Source organism: Engystomops pustulosus, chromosome 4, assembly GCF_040894005.1.
Source record: "Engystomops pustulosus chromosome 4, aEngPut4.maternal, whole genome shotgun sequence".
Lineage (NCBI taxonomy): Eukaryota > Metazoa > Chordata > Amphibia > Anura > Leptodactylidae > Engystomops > Engystomops pustulosus.
The window spans coordinates 132152819-132168961 of record NC_092414.1 but is presented as its reverse complement, the minus strand read 5'-3'; the positions used below and the strand labels follow the sequence as shown (position 1 = coordinate 132168961).

The window sequence follows — 16143 nt, the reverse complement described above, 5'->3', positions numbered from 1 at the left end:
CCATAATGTTCATATTATTTTCTTGCTGTATTGTAAAAACAGCAGGTTGGCAAAATCTACTGTGCTAACCAAGCAGTTTACTTTGGGCCAGCACTAATATTATCCTGGTTTTCACCCTAAGCCTAACTGCACAAGAGTAGGAAATGAGGATGTGTGCTTGCTGCTGTTACAACTAGAACACATCTATAACTTCTATAGGCTTATGTACACAGCAGTGAATTTCACAGCCCACTGTATGAGTTGACTTTCTGAGACGTGATAGATAGAGCAGGTCCTGTTCCTGCTTGTATTTACGTCCATGGCAGTCACTTTCAATGGTCATCAGCGCACCACGGATGACACATGGGATGCCAACAAAGGTCCACAGGATGCAGACAAATAGCCTTTTTCTGAGAACTGGACTTCAGTATGGAGCTACTGCAAGGTCACTAACTCTGGTGGGAGTTCCAAGTTGGCAGATCAGGGGATGCCGCTGCAAAGGGGTCTGGCAGGCATAGTCAAACACAGCAAGTTGTCAGGGAAAACGGCAATCCAGCAGCATCCAGCAACAAGCCAGAGGTTGGTGCAGGAAGATACAGAAGAGAGTCAGGAAAAGCCTGGCTTATCAATAATGCAGGATATAGAAATGAAGTCAAGGGATGGAACTGGGGTCAACCCAGAGAATTGAAATAGAACAGATTTATTGACAATTTATACAGTACGTGAGCACACTGACCCTTTAAACATTAGGAACCATAATGAACCCCTGCCCTAGGACCCAGGAGAAGGAAGATGTGTGGCAGCCAGATCATGCCGAGCAGCAGTGACAGCACCAGGCCGAGTACGGCAGGTGACACAGCAGCAAGCACTGAGTTGTTAACCAAGGTAATTACACCAGGTGCCATAGGCCGTCTCTATGAGTTATATTACAATTAAAATTGTAAGTAATTGTAATTAATGTAAATGATGTCTAAAAATGAATAATTAAGACAACTTTAAAACTGCTATTAGCAAAAGTGAAAAAAGAAAAATAGTAAGGAGTTCCTTCTTGTTGCTAGTAATACATTTGCTATACTGTATGTTTTCTTCTAATGCAGTGATGATGCAAGTAACCTGCGATTTTAGTAAAATGCTATATTTATGCTTTGCTTTACTGAAGTCTGAGAAGGAAAGATCTTATGTACTTTTCAGTGTCTAGAAGCAAAGCATAATCCCATGGTGAGCCTGCTGCTCAGCTTATGCGATTATAGGGCCTTTCATGCACCAGAACCTGGATATCTGTTATCAAACATAAGAGTATCCAAAGTAGTAGAGATAATACTAAAAGGGATGAGAACGACCCCTTTCGAGGCTGAAAGGGATCTTGTTAGGTGTCAGTGCTTGAAGTGGTCTAATGCCAGGATGGCAGAATAGCAGCGGTATACTTTACAGGAGGGATCAGGCAGAATGCCATTACAAGCTGTGCTAACATTTCCTCTGAAGGGATAAACAGCAAAGACCCGAGAGAACCGATTTTTACTAATACCTTTGAAGAAAATGATGAAAGAAATCAAGGATATTAGAAGGCAGTAAGAACATATTAGCACATTATCTTGTCTAGTGGTCTACAGTCCTCTGCAAAACCAATATGAAAATTAAATTACAGAGCTGACACTGCATTGAAATGACAGGCTCTGACATTTTGATTTACTATACGTTTTTGTCTGGCGAGACAAATCTTTTATAGACAATGCAGATAGAGCAAAGATCTCCCTTAGTACATAAAATATCTAGGAAAAATAAAAAAATAACTTGCAAATAGTTTAATTTGCAAATTTCTGCAGATAACTTGCACCTAAGTGGAAGGGGGGCTGCTGTGCTGGGGGAGAAGATCCTAGCAGGGGTGGCAGAGTATTTAAACTAGGCTTGGGGGAGGAGGAAAAGGAAGACAGTGAAGGGGTAGACAGGTCAGAGAGGGGGCAGGTTATGTTGGTGGGTGGTGAGGTGGGCGGTGTATGGGGGCCTAAGGCAGTGGATAAGGAGATCCACAAGTTACAGAACAGTGGTGAGGATATATGTGCCAGTAAAATTACTTTAAATCAGATAAATAACTGTGGAAAATTAAATTGTATGTTCACAAATGCCAGAAGTATCTCAGGCAAAATGGGCGAGCTTGAGGCTCTGATATTAGAGGAACAGTTAGATGTTGTTGGTGTAGCGGAGACATGGCTTGATGCATCACATGATTGGGGTGTTAATATTCAAGGTTTTACACTCTTTCGGAAAGACAGGGCAAATAGGAGGGGAGGTGGTGTATGTCTGTATGTCAGAAGAGACTTAAAAGCGATTGTGAAAGAGTCAGTGGTCTCAGAAGAGTGTGAGGAGGCTGAAACTTTGTGGGTTGAAATTCAAAACCAGGAGAGTGTTGAGAAAATTATTTTTGGTGTAATTTATAGACCCCCTAACATCTCTGAGGAAATAGAGGGTCACCCATATAAACAGATGGAGCGGGCTGCACAGGAGGGGACCGTAGTGATAATGGGAGACTTTAACTTTCCAAATATAAATTGGGGTCAGGGCTCGTCTTTATCTATGAAGGGGAGACATTTTATCAACTTTCTGCAGGATAATTTTATGTTGCAGCTTGTAGAAGATCCCACAAGAGGTGACGCATTGTTGGACCTTGTGATTTCTAACAATGAGGAGATTGTCCAAAATGTCAGTATCCGGGAACCCCTTGGGAACAGCGATCATAATATAATTATTTTCCTCTTAAACTTTAAAAAGCAGAAACAGGTGGGAAAATCGAAAACTTTGAATTTTAAGAGGGCTAATTTCCAAAACTTGAGGGCTGCAATACAGGATATAGACTGGGATCAGATACTGTCACATGGTGATACTAATGTTAAATGGGAGAAATTCAAATCTGTCCTGGGTTTTTATACTTCTAAATTTATTCCAATAGGTAACAAGTATAGACGGGCTAGATTACACCCCGCGTGGCTTACAGCTACAGTTAAAAGGGCAATTAATGAGAAAAAGAGGGCATTTAAAAAATATAAATCTGACGGGTCACCTGAGGCTTTCAATACTTACAAAAAACTTACCAAAATCTGTAAAAAAGAAATCAAATCAGCCAAAATACAAAATGAAAGACAGGTAGCTAAAGATAGCAAAACAAATCCCAAGAAATTTTTTAGGTATATCAATGCAAAAAAAAATGGGTCACAACAGGTTGGACCCCTTTATTCTGAAAATGGGGCATCGGTGACTGGAGACCAGGAGAAGGCGGAGATACTTAATACGTTTTTTAGCTCCGTTTATACAATAGAAGAGAGAACTTCTGACTTGGGTGGTGCCAGTGCGGGTCATGGATCCTGTGATATACTAGGCTGGCTAAATGTAGACATTATCCAATCTAAGCTCAATAAAATCAATGTGTACAAAGCTCCTGGACCAGATGGGTTACACCCCAGAGTTCTTAAAGAACTCAGTTCTGTTATTGCTGTACCGCTGGCTAAAATCTTCAGGGATTCCGTAATGTCTGGTGTGGTGCCAAGTGACTGGCGCAAGGCAAATGTGGTGCCAATATATAAAAAGGGCTCTAGAACTTCGCCTGGCAATTACAGGCCTGTAAGCTTAACTTCCATTGTGGGGAAAGTATTGGAAGGGTTAGTAAAAGACTACATACTGGAGTATGTGACATCAAATAGTATAATAAGTGACAGCCAGCATGGGTTTACTAAGAATAGAAGTTGTCAAACTAACCTTATCTGCTTCTATGAAGAGGTGAGCAGGTGCCTGGATGGAGGAGCAGCTGTGGATATTGTGTTCTTGGACTATGCAAAGGCATTTGACACTGTCCCTCATAGACGCCTGATGGGTAAAATTAGGGCTATTGGTTTGGCAGAAATCATTTGCAATTGGATTGAAAACTGGCTGAAGGATCGTATCCAGAGAGTTGTGGTCAATGATTCCTACTCGGAATGGTCACCAGTTATGAGTGGTGTACCCCAGGGTTCTGTGCTTGGCCCACTACTATTTAATATATTTATTAATGATATAGAGGTAGGAATTAATAGCACTGTGTCTATTTTTGCAGATGACACCAAACTGTGTAGTGTAATACAGTCTATGGAGGATGTTCATAGGCTGCAGGGTGACTTGGACAAACTGAATCCACTTGGCAAATGAGGTTTAATGTGGATAAATGTAAGGTTATGCACCTGGGGGCCAATAATCCAAAGGCAAAATATGTCCTTGGGGGAGTAAATCTGGGAGAGTCCCTTGTTGAGAAGGACCTGGGGGTACTAGTAGATCATAAATTGAATAACAGCATGCAATGTCAATCAGCTGTCTCTAAAGCCAGTAGGATCTTGTCATGTATCAAAAGTGGTATGGACTCTCGTGATAGGGATGTAATATTACCACTATACAAGGCACTGGTTCGGCCACACCTGGAATATGCTGTTCAGTTCTGGGCACCGGTCCATAAAAAGGATGCCCTGGAGCTGGAGAGGGTTCAACGTAGAGCCACAAAAATGATAAGGGGTATGGAGGGTCTCAGTTATGAGGAAAGATTAAAACAACTAGATTTATTTAGTCTGGAAAAGAGACGACTACGAGGGGACATGATTAATTTATTTAAATATATGAATGGTCCATACAAAAAATATGGTGGTAAGTTGTTTCAGATTAGATCAAATCAAAAGACGAGGGGGCACTGTCTCCGTTTGGAGAAATCAAGGTTTAATCACCGGAGGCGACAGGGCTTTTTTACTATGAGAACTGTCAATCTGTGGAATAGCCTGCCTCAGGCGCTGGTCACAGCAGGGACAGCGGATAGCTTCAAGAAGGGTCTAGATGCCTTTTTACACCTAAATAACATTGATGGTTATGTTATATAGAATTGTTTCCCCTAAATCCCTTCCTCATCCAATCCCTTCCCTTCCTTGGTTGAACTTGATGGACAAGTGTCTTTCTTCAACCGTAGAAACTATGAAACTATGAAATAAGCAAAATACAAGCCACAAATTTTCTTTGGGTATTCTGTAAAATATTGCTTAAAAGGTAGGTAGTCTAGATTTTATGGAATAATTCTACTGAAAATAATGGACACCCATAAAAAGTAACAGTCAAACCCACCTCTCCCAAGCTATACCAACATGACATACCTCCCTTCCATTATGGAACTGGGTAGTCATGAGTGTAGAATGACAGCCTAAATGTGAATGCAATAAGAAGTAATAGAGACAAAAAATGGTTACTTACAACTGATGGATCCATTCACATTTAACCTCAATGTTCAAGGTCTATGATGAGCTTTTACACTGCACTCACTAGTTTTATGAAAAGTGGACTTGGTGTGCGTGGGATGGGGGAGGGTCTTTCATGGCTCGGCAAATTAATGGTATTACTATTAATATTACTACAACGATATTACTACAAATAAATGGTATACTATTGTGTGTCTCTTCTTCCAGCACGTAGTAGAGCAAGACTGGCATATTAAAAAGCCATTCTTGATAAATGGCCCTCATAACCGTTCAAATACCTGTACTTGACTTAACTAGTCCTTATACAGATATGGGGCATTTTTAACAATTTTGAGCTGTTGAGCTAGGGGATTGTATATTGAATATAAATTTATGAGGCAAATATTTTTCAAAAGGTAAAAACATAGTTTAAATCACTGAACAAAAGAGACCGGTGAAGAGTTTAGGACTGTACACTGTGGAAAGGAATACACTATTGCACAAGACTATCAAGCTACTGAACCATCAAGCCAAGGAACCATCAAGCTAAGAAACTTGCCAAGGCACCACCCAGTGGAGTAAGGCCTCACGATCAGGCATGTGCAGGGAGTGAAAGGGACACGATTCACATGGGTGTACTGGTACTGGTAACTCTGTGTACTTGCCATGTATCTTCAGACCCAAGAGCCAGCGTTAGCCGGTAGGACCAAGCGAAGCAGCCAGGCGCTGGTGTGTATTAAGTACTGCAGAGCATAATGTACCATTGCCCTTGAAGATATCCAAAATTACCTGCAGGTTATGATGAGGCTGCCAGTTCATATTTGGTTTTCTCCAGACTTTATTTAGAACACATTTTTCCTCTCATCTTTATTCCAGACACAAGCTGCTTTCCTAGTATATCTTTCCCCACATCCATATCACTGAGCTACTCATTCATTGATAATTTTAACAGGTCTCATTCACCAAAAGGCCACGAAGAGTTTTGTTGTGACAACTGAGCGCTTAATTGTGTTGTTCTGTGAACCATGAATATTCATTGCAACAGAGTAACAATTAAACGCTCTGTCACCACGCATGTAAAGCAGAGGAGAGGGCATGTCTGACCTGCAATCTGTCAGCCTGGCTGCCACTAGCAAAATGACAGAGAGCCTTAGTGATGAAGAGTTAAGACATATGAAACGCAAGGTTTCTTCAGAAGGAGGGTTACTGTAGGCAGCAAGCAATTAAGAGATTCTTAGCCCGCAAGGAACTGTCAGGAGGAGTTCTGCTGGTAATGCCATTCTGCTAGCCAACTACCTTGCAGAAAAATATATTTACAGATAACCTGTCACCAGGAATGTCATTTTTAGCTGGTGACAGGTTCCAATAGCCTATACCATGCAGATTTAAAAAATGCTTTTGCCTGAATTCTTAATACTGCCCCTACTACAAAGGGTCCAATGGGTCAAAGGACAAGTCTGGATGCAGCGACTGATTAAATAATGGCACAGCCTCAAGAACTGCTGGTTGTACGTAGTTTATTTTACGCATAAAAGCATGCATATGGAGTCTATAGCTATGTCAAACAGACTGTTATATATAATTATATATATTTAGTGTATGTGGATGACATGGACACTGAATGCACAGCACAAAAGGTTGTGGAATTTGCAGCTAATTTGGAGATACATGGTATCCTCATTTTTCCACCAAATATGCAGCTATTGTAGTGTTGTTTGCATGTGACCTCTGCCTTAAATTGTCTGCCCTCAAGACATTACAAGAATAGGTTTCAATGTTGCCAGTTCGGCAATGGGATGTCTACCCAGAACCATAAACTGTAGCAGACATTCTTTAGCAGCAGTGAATCAATGCTGTGGTCATATTCCTATGCATTAACATATCGATGGTAGACAAGGATGCAGAAAGCCCAGACAGCTGTTTAATGTGAATGGTCAGGGTTGGGGTATGAGTAGTTAGCAAGAAAGGGCAGCCATTATATCTGCTGAGATCCATGTATATTAGGCTGCTGACAGGATCTGCTGACAAAACCCATCATCGATGAACTAGTTTACTTGCTCACAATACAAGCGCTTGTACCACCTATACACCTAGCTGCATTTAAATCATGATTGAAAACTACTAGAAAAAGTCATTTTGCTATTTGCCCTTTTGGTATATTTAATAATATCAGTCATCAGACTGATAAAAAGCTTTCGTTCTGACAGCAGTTAAATGTCTGCACCCAGATGAAAGCAGGTTTTTCTATTAATTTTGAAGGAAAGATTCGTGGCACAGACAAGTAGAAAGGCTCTTGTATTTCATTACAGGAGTACAATGATGAATTTAAAGAGAATGAGGAGCATCTGACATCTGTTTCCTAGGTGTTCCTGCCGGTTTGATTCATAACTATTCTAGTGTGCAGCATATTTTTATCCTCATTCTTTCCAAATACGGAAGCTAAGCAAGCAGAAGCGCCAATACTGCTGCAATAAATAACACAGAAAGCTTGATTTGTGCTGCGCCGAGTACATTAAAGCCAATTATCTTCAGAAAGAAATTGAATAAGGAGGCTGCGTACAATAAAAATGACAACCTGGGCATGTCTGAAAAACATCCTGCAATTTGTATTCCATGTGCATTACTTCAGGAAAAAGTAATCACTTTAATTAAGAACATTGCAACACAGTTCTAAGTAAATTAGGGTTTAATTAAAAAAGGAAAACATTTACGGAAACGGTTACCGCCACGCTTAGTGATAAAACAACGTAAAGCATTAACCTGTCCCAAATTAAAAGGACTCTCCAGCAGCGGCGGCTGTATTAACATTACTGACCATGTCCCTCAATGAAATCATGCAGCAAGATAATTTTTCCAACTTAGCAAAGTGTTACACTAAGCGATTTTACTCTAATACCACAACGGCAACTGCTGCTAACAGCAATTTAGTCCGGCAAATCGAAATGACTGGAAAATGCTGCTGTATTGAAATCAATGCAATCTGACAACTAGCTGGCACAAGGAGAATAATATATGTTAATTTGGAAAGTCTTCTCTACCCTTTTGTTAAAAATAATATCTCTAGAAAGAAATTCCCTCTAGATGTGGAGTGTTATTTCTATTTCTTTATTAACCATTTAAAGGGGAACCCACTACTTTACACAGGAGTGGGACTAAGTTTCTGTTCTTTGATGGTCTGTACTAGAGCACCCCTGCAAAGGAGTCCCAAATTATCCTCTATTACCGTATTACCGTATCCAAGGCGCACTTAAAAGCCTTGGATTTCCTTGGAAATCCAAAGTGCGCCTTATAGTCCGGTGCGCCCTATGTATGGCGCTGGGGAGCGGACCATACTTACATAGGTCCCCGCTACCGGAGACAGCAGATCTCCAGCGGGAACTGCAGACCACGCGGCACGAACAACTTCTGCGGTAGCGGGGACCTATGTAAGTATGGTCCGCTGCCCTCCTCCACCTCCCCCTCACCTTCCCCACTCACCTTCCCCACTCACCTTCCCCGCGTCTCGTCGGGTCTCGTCTTCGGGTCGCGTCGCGTCTCTTCTCCGCGTCGCGTCGGGTCTCCGCTCCGCCCCCGGACCTCCGACACGCCCCCGGACCCCGCGCCTTATAGTCCGATGCGCCTTATATATGTAATTATTACATATATAAGGCGCATCGGACTAATGCGCCTTATATTCCGGTGCGCCTAATGGCCCGGAAAATACGATAATACAGCAGTCGTGCACATGCACTACTTCTATGGAACTGAGGTCCCTGTCCAATAAAATTGAAAAAAAGTTAAAAAGATAAAAGTGGCCTGGAATCATAGCTAGATCTCAACTATGAGAGACAATGAGAAAATAAATCCAGATAATCACATTGTCTGATTTTTAAAGAATTTCTTTGCAAATTATGGGGAAAATAAGTATTTGGTCACCTACAAACAAGCAAGATTTCTCTCACAGACCTGTCACGGAGGTTGCCTGTAGTAATGTCTCCTTTGTGAACTTGTTATCAGTATAAAAGACACCTGTCCACAACCTCAGACAATCACACTCCAAACTTCACTACGGTGAAGACCAAAGAGCTGTGGAAGGACACACGAAACAAAATTCTCAGCCTGGTACAGGTCTACAAGGCTTAACATGCAATAGGCAAGAAGCTCGGTGAGAAGAAATCAACTGTGGGGGCAATAAGACATACAAGACCACTGATCTCCCTTGAACAGGGGCTCTTTGCAACATGTAACCTGGGGTCAAAAAGATCACACGAATGGTGATCAAAAATCCCAAAAACAAACCACACCTAGTGAATGACCCGCAGAAAGCTGGGACCAACATAACAAAGGCTACCTTCAGTAACACACTAAATGGCTAGGGACTCATATCCTGCAGTGCAAGAAGTATTCCCTGCTTAAGTCAGTTTGTATCCCGACCTGTCGGAAGTTTGCTAGAGGGCATTTGGTTGTTCCAGAAGAGCACTGGGCGAATGTCATATGGTCAGATGACCACAACTCGTCGTGTTTGGGTATTTGGAGAAGAGTGAATGCTGAGTTGCACCCAAAAAACACCATGCCTACAGTGAATCATGGGGTGGCAACATCATGCTTCGGGGCTGTTTCTCTGCAATGGGACCAGAAAGATCCGTGTACATGAAAGAATAAATGGGGCCATGTATCGTGAGATTTTGAGTGCAAACCTCCATCCATCAGCAAAGCCATTGAAGATGAAACATGGCTGGGTCTTTCAGCACGACAGTGATCCCAACCACACCGCTGCCAGGGCAACAAAGGAGTAGCTTTGTAAGAAGCCTTTCTAGGTCCTGGGGTGGCTTAGTCAGTCTTCTAATCTCTCATACCCGTAGAAAACCTTTGGAGAGAGTTGAAAGTCTGTGTTGCCCGGCTACAGCAATGCTCTAGAGGAGATCTCCATGGGCCAACATACCAGCAATAGTGTGTGCCAACCTTGTGAAGACTTACAGAAAAGCTCGGTCATTGCTAACAAAGGATATATAGCAAATAATTGAGATGAACTTTTGTTATTGACCAAATTTTTAACTTTTAGAGACAGCCTCAGCAAATTTGGTCAATCTCTAGTTCAACAAAAGGGAAACGGCTTGCAAAATCCTGACCCAAAGTGGACAGCCCTGCTCATATTCGGGGTATGACAGTACATTTGTATGCTAGTCCATGGAGAAGGAGTTAAAGGGACAACTTAAGCAGATTTTATCCCATTAAACTATTAGCACCTTAAGTAGGGTATGAAGCATTATTTCTGGTATTCCTTCTTTCATTTGAAATCTTACCAGTTTACCTAAAAAAAAAAAACTCCTCCAAAGACATTTTGAAATAAACAAAGAAGAGTCATGTTGTCTGGGAAATGAGTCAGTTTGAAGTAACACTCCTCTGGCAGCCTTTAAACTTCTGATACCCCCTTTATCAGTTCTATATTACCTGGAAATATGCTTTTGGGGTCATATTAAAGATAAACATGTCATATTTCAGGTCACTTAAGATTCTGTGAGCTACAGAAACGGGCAGTTCAGGACAAATTTTGGGAATGGGAGCAGCAAAAAAAAAAGATCCAGAGATTCTTATCTTTGGTGTCTGACGTCTCCCTGCAACCTCTAAACTCAACTCATCACAGGCAAAATGTGACTCTTCTATGCTCATTTTCACATGACTTTTTAAGAGGCATAGAAGAAGGCATTCTAGAAAGAACCTTTCATACCCTACCTGAAGGCGATAGTAATATAAAGGGCTAAAATGTAAGGGCAGAGTTCTTTAACCCAATAACCAACTGCAAAGTTAAGTATAAAAGAAATACAAGAGAATTTGCTAATGTAACTATATTACTAACTCAAAACCACTTCCAGTGCCATACAGAGAAATACTAGTCTACTAATGTAAATATCGCTCATGGGAGTAGAAATAGGCTTACTGCAAAATCCTATGTTTATTGAGGTACCTCTCCTGTTTTCCTCAGGAGAGGAACCAGCTAGCTGGAGGAGATACCATTAAGTAGTAATGAAAAAGTGCAAGCATTTATTGGTTACATTGTGTTTGATAAAAACATGTATAAAAAAAATCTCTAGTGACCAGGTAACTATGAGTACAGACTTGGTACTTTCAGCTGTGTCAAATGTATAGGGTTAATGACTAGTTTAGTCACCTGATGATGTATATGTCAATATCATTTCACTGCTGTTAATTATTTGGGCATATATACTGCTATAACGTATTTACTGAATTTTGTTATTAGCATGCTTTTTACTTTGTAGCACTCATTGTCTGTATCTCAAGTTCCTGGTCTATATGAACTTCTGTCTCCTGCAGCCAGTTTTCCTTTTGTTTTTTATACATGTTTTTATCAAACACAATGTAACCAATAAATGCTTGCACTTTTTCATTACTACTTAATGGTATCTTAGTCTTCATTCATTTCCCCTTTCTCTAGTTTTTTTGATCTATAAGTGCTATATGTGGGGATAGAGTATACCTTCCTGGTGTATTTTTTATACAGGCATAGGTGCGTTGTCACCTTACTAATACACTTTTACCATTTTTATCACAAGCTATATATATTTTGATAGCTGGAGGAGATCCTGGGATTTGGATCATCTGTAGTCACCTTAACCAAATTGTGCTGTAATGCAAAAAATTACCTGAATAACTGTTTGGATCTTCACCCACACCTCAGCCATGTCGTACAGTTTAATGTCCCCATCTTGGCTAGTGGGAGAAGCGACTGTCTCCTGCAGATATCCCAAGACTACAGAATGAGCAGCAGCCACGGCATTAAATTTATCAAATAGAAGCTCCAGAAGCTCTAGAAGAAGCCTGAAGGAAGTAAAGGGTACAGCAGGTTATTGCCGGGTACATCAGAGCCTAAAGAACACATACAGTGAGTACACTACACACAAAAGCTTACTTGTTGCTTCACAAATTCCACCTATTGCATCCAAGCAGCAAACTTCAACTAATATACATCCTTAATATGGCTGCTAACAACCACATCATTACAAGTATAACTTCATTTATTAAAAAATGTTATGCAGTTTACCCTATATCTTACCATGGTGACTTTCATCTGGGGAAGCCAGAATTTATACTTGTATTGATGTGGCTGTAAGCCGCTATATAAAGGATGTATATCAGTTGAACTTTGCTATTTGGATGCACTGGCACTTTACTGTGAACTAGTCTGTGACAAACACTATATCCTGCTGTTGTCTATGTATATACTGGTGTGTAATGAATTTATCGTATATGGCCCTCTTTGTGTACTGACCTATTTTATCCCGAAAATCAATAATACAAAAAAAATGTAGTTTATTTACTTACTTTTATGATTATTTTATGACTGCAAGTGTGAGGGCTAGCTATCCGTATATTTTTGGCTATATTGTGACTATTTTGTAATTGTTTTAATGCAATGTGACCTGAAAATTCGGGCCTCCATTAAGCATACAAGTTAGGTTATTATGCATGATTTTGGGATGGCAACATGTTTGTGTATAAAGAGCGTGAGCTACACTTCTGACTATTTATGATAAAATGTCTGGTTCATAAACACATTACCGTATATACTCGTGTATAAACCGAGTTTTTCAGCACAAAAAATGTGCTGAAAAACGTCCCCTCGGCTTAAAAAATATACTTAAAAAATATTTAAAAAATAATAAACTTATATACTCATCCTCCGGTGGCCACGGTGCGTGCAGTGCTGCTCCCCCGATGTCTTCTGTCTTCTCTAACTTCGTGCTGGGTGCCATGTTTTCCTCCCAGGCGGCGCCTAGTAGGACGTCAGCAGCGGCGCGTCACAATAGGCGCCGTACAGGGGGGAGAACAATGGCGGCGCCCAGCACGTCGGGGCCACCGGAGGGTGAGTATATAAGTTTATTATTTTTTTTTTTTAATGCTGGACAGGCTGTATACTACCGGGGGCAGGCTGTATACTACCGGGGGCAGGCTGTATACTACCGGGGGCAGGCTGTATACTACCGGGGGCAGGCTGTATACTACCGGGGGCAGGCTGTATACTACCGGGGGCAGGCTGTATACTACCGGGGGCAGGCTGTATACTACCGGGGGCAGGCTGTATACTACCGGGGGCAGGCTGTATACTACCGGGGGCAGGCTGAATACTACCGGGGGCAGGCTGAATACTACCGGGGGCAGGCTGTATACTACCGGGGGCAGTGCTGTATACTACCGGGGGCAGTGCTGTATACTACCGGGGGCAGGCTGTATACTACCGGGGGCAGGCTGTATACTACCGGGGGCAGGCTGAATACTACCGGGGGCAGGCTGAATACTACCGGGGGCAGGCTGAATACTACCGTGGGCAGGCTGTATACTACCGGGGGCAGTGCTGTATACTACTGGGGGCTGTGCTGTATACTACTGGGGGCTGTGCTGTATACTACTGGGGGCTGTGCTGTATACTACTGGGGGCTGTGCTGTATACTACTGGGGGCTGTGCTGTATACTACTGGGGGCTGTGCTGTATACTACTGGGGGCTGTGCTGTATACTACTGGGGGCTGTGCTGTATACTACTGGGGGCTGTGCTGTATACTACTGGGGGCTGTGCTGTATACTACTGGGGGCAGTGCTGTATACTACTGGGGGCAGGCTGTATACTACTGGGGGCAGGCTGGCTGCATACTTAGGGGGGGGGGGGGCTGTGAAGAATGCATTTTCCACCCTTGGCTTATACTCAAGTCAATAGGTTTTCCCAGTTTTTGATGGTAAAATTAGGGGTCTTGGCCTATACTCGGGTCGGCTTATACTTGAGTATATACGGTATTTAATTGACATTTCATAAAAGGTACTATAACTTATAAATATAAACTAGACAGACATCTGTACAAAATTCAATCTTCTGAAAAAAAAAAAACTTCCCAAACTACTGAAACAAGTGACTTATAAAAAAAAAAAAAAGTGGCAACATGACTTAAGGGCAGACTATACAACTAAGTAGACAAAAGTCTGTAAATGACAGATGTCCTTGGGGTTCTCATCATTCCTTAGCCTGTTGAAATGTGTGACCTTATTTGATGTGACTGGTACTCTTCAACCAAAAAACCAAAAGCACAACATGTTCTTCATCAACAATTCTACACAACTACAGTAAATATTGTCCAGATGAGTATTTTGTTGAAAAAAAAGCAACAACCAGCAAATTTAAAAAACGTAATATTTAAAGGGATTAAAAATTGGCCCAATAAACCACTACCAGTATGTTGTCAAGCAGCTGAACAGGTTCCAGATGATGTTTCTCTCATGGCCCAGCTTGGTGGCATCATCCAGAAAATCTACTTTGAAGTGCGATGTTAATTGGTTGTATAAAGTCAGGTAGGAGGAAAGTTGAACAATGAAGTCAAGTTTACCTGCCTCTGAACACCTCCTTGTGATTGACAATGTGCGCTGGACTTCAGGAGATCTGGTCAATTATGTCCCTGCATGCAGAACCATAATGACAGTGAAGGAGTTTTCTAAAGCAGGGAAAGCTTGACTTCAGTGTTAAACTCTCCGCCTCCTTGACTTCTTTAAACCAATTTACATCTCGATATAAAGTTGATTTTATGGATGATGCCACCACACCAAGCCATGAAAGAAACATGATCTTGAAGCTGCTAAACAACATACTGGTATAATAAGCCAGTCTTTGATGACAGGTTCCGTTTAAAGCAATTAAACCTATTTTATTGATCAATGTGTTTGAAATGCAAGCAGCATGTTATAAAGCAGGATGAGCTGAAGGAATTCATATATATATAATATAATTAATTGGGAAAAATATAAACAAAATATATAAACAAAAAACAAACAGTCAGTAAAGTCACAGCTTCTTTGGGATCCAGTAAGCGGTAATCAAGGGTTGACAGTCATCTTTGTACGAGCTTCCTTATAACTGGGAAGCTACTCAACACCGAATATGATGGTTATGCAGTTACTGAAGATATGTTAAAGGAAATCTACCATTAGAATCAAGGATTGAAAACCAAGCCCACTAACAAACTGGTGTGCTCCCCTCCGACAGATTCTGCTCTTCTTTAGCTCCTTATGTCCTTGTTTTTTATGAAAAAAGGCCTTAAAAATTATGAAAGTGAGCCTGAGGGGCTCTGGGCTAAATTAACAGCTATTGAGCCTGGAGCCCCTCAGAATAATTTGCATAATTTTTAAAGCTTTTTTTTTTTTAATAAAGACATAAGAAGCTAAAAGAAGAGCAAATCCTGGCTGAGGATCTGCCTGCATGGAAGTGTGCTTGGTTTAGAATACTTAATCCGAGTGATAGATTTCCTTTAAGTCAAACTTTTACATTTGCCTAGTACATATAAAATGGGAAAAAAAACATGAAATTAAAGTATCTGCACAGTCTGTATAGGAGCTGTAGAAACAAATAGCAGGTTGGCAACTGTGTCACAGTTTGGCTTTGCACTATTTCAAAGTACATTTTCCAAGCTTCCCTGGGGTCTTGATTTTGGCATGTGAGGTCTGCTAAGATGTCGATGACAGTAGAAATAGGAATAGGAACTACAGTAAAATTCTGCTGTTCGGCCAGTCTACTCTCACATGGGGCAGTGGAAACCACATCTAGTTATTTGAGCCCATGTAAAAGCACTTCTCTATGTGCTATTCACTAAACCAACAGAAAGCACATGGACAAATTCTAGATCTGTGAATCTAGCCATGGGACCCGAGACAGAGTCCAACACAGAAATCCAAATATCACTTGGACCCATGGAACCTTAATGTTCAGGCCCTCCCTACTAGTAAAAGGTCCAAGGATGTGCAAATTTGCCCAATGGCACGCGTGTTTTAGGATTAGAGCCACAGAGGGAGACCATCGTTCAGAAGCACAGCACAGAGTGAACAGCAGCAGTCTATTACTGAAAATACTTATACTGAAAAACAGGTTTGAAGCACAAAGAGACATAATATTATTT

The 16143-nt window shown here is 41.3% G+C and overlaps 1 protein-coding gene across 1 annotated transcript in view; it reads right to left on the bottom strand.

Moving 5' to 3' along the window:
* The window catches only part of EXOC4 (exocyst complex component 4), a 261581-nt gene that overhangs the window by 219690 nt on the left and 25748 nt on the right, over positions 1 to 16143 (bottom strand). Inside the window, exon 7 of the mRNA XM_072147478.1 lies at positions 11855 to 12029. Within this exon, the coding sequence (XP_072003579.1) occupies positions 11855 to 12029 (175 nt within the window). The remainder of the gene's footprint in view (positions 1 to 11854; positions 12030 to 16143) is intronic.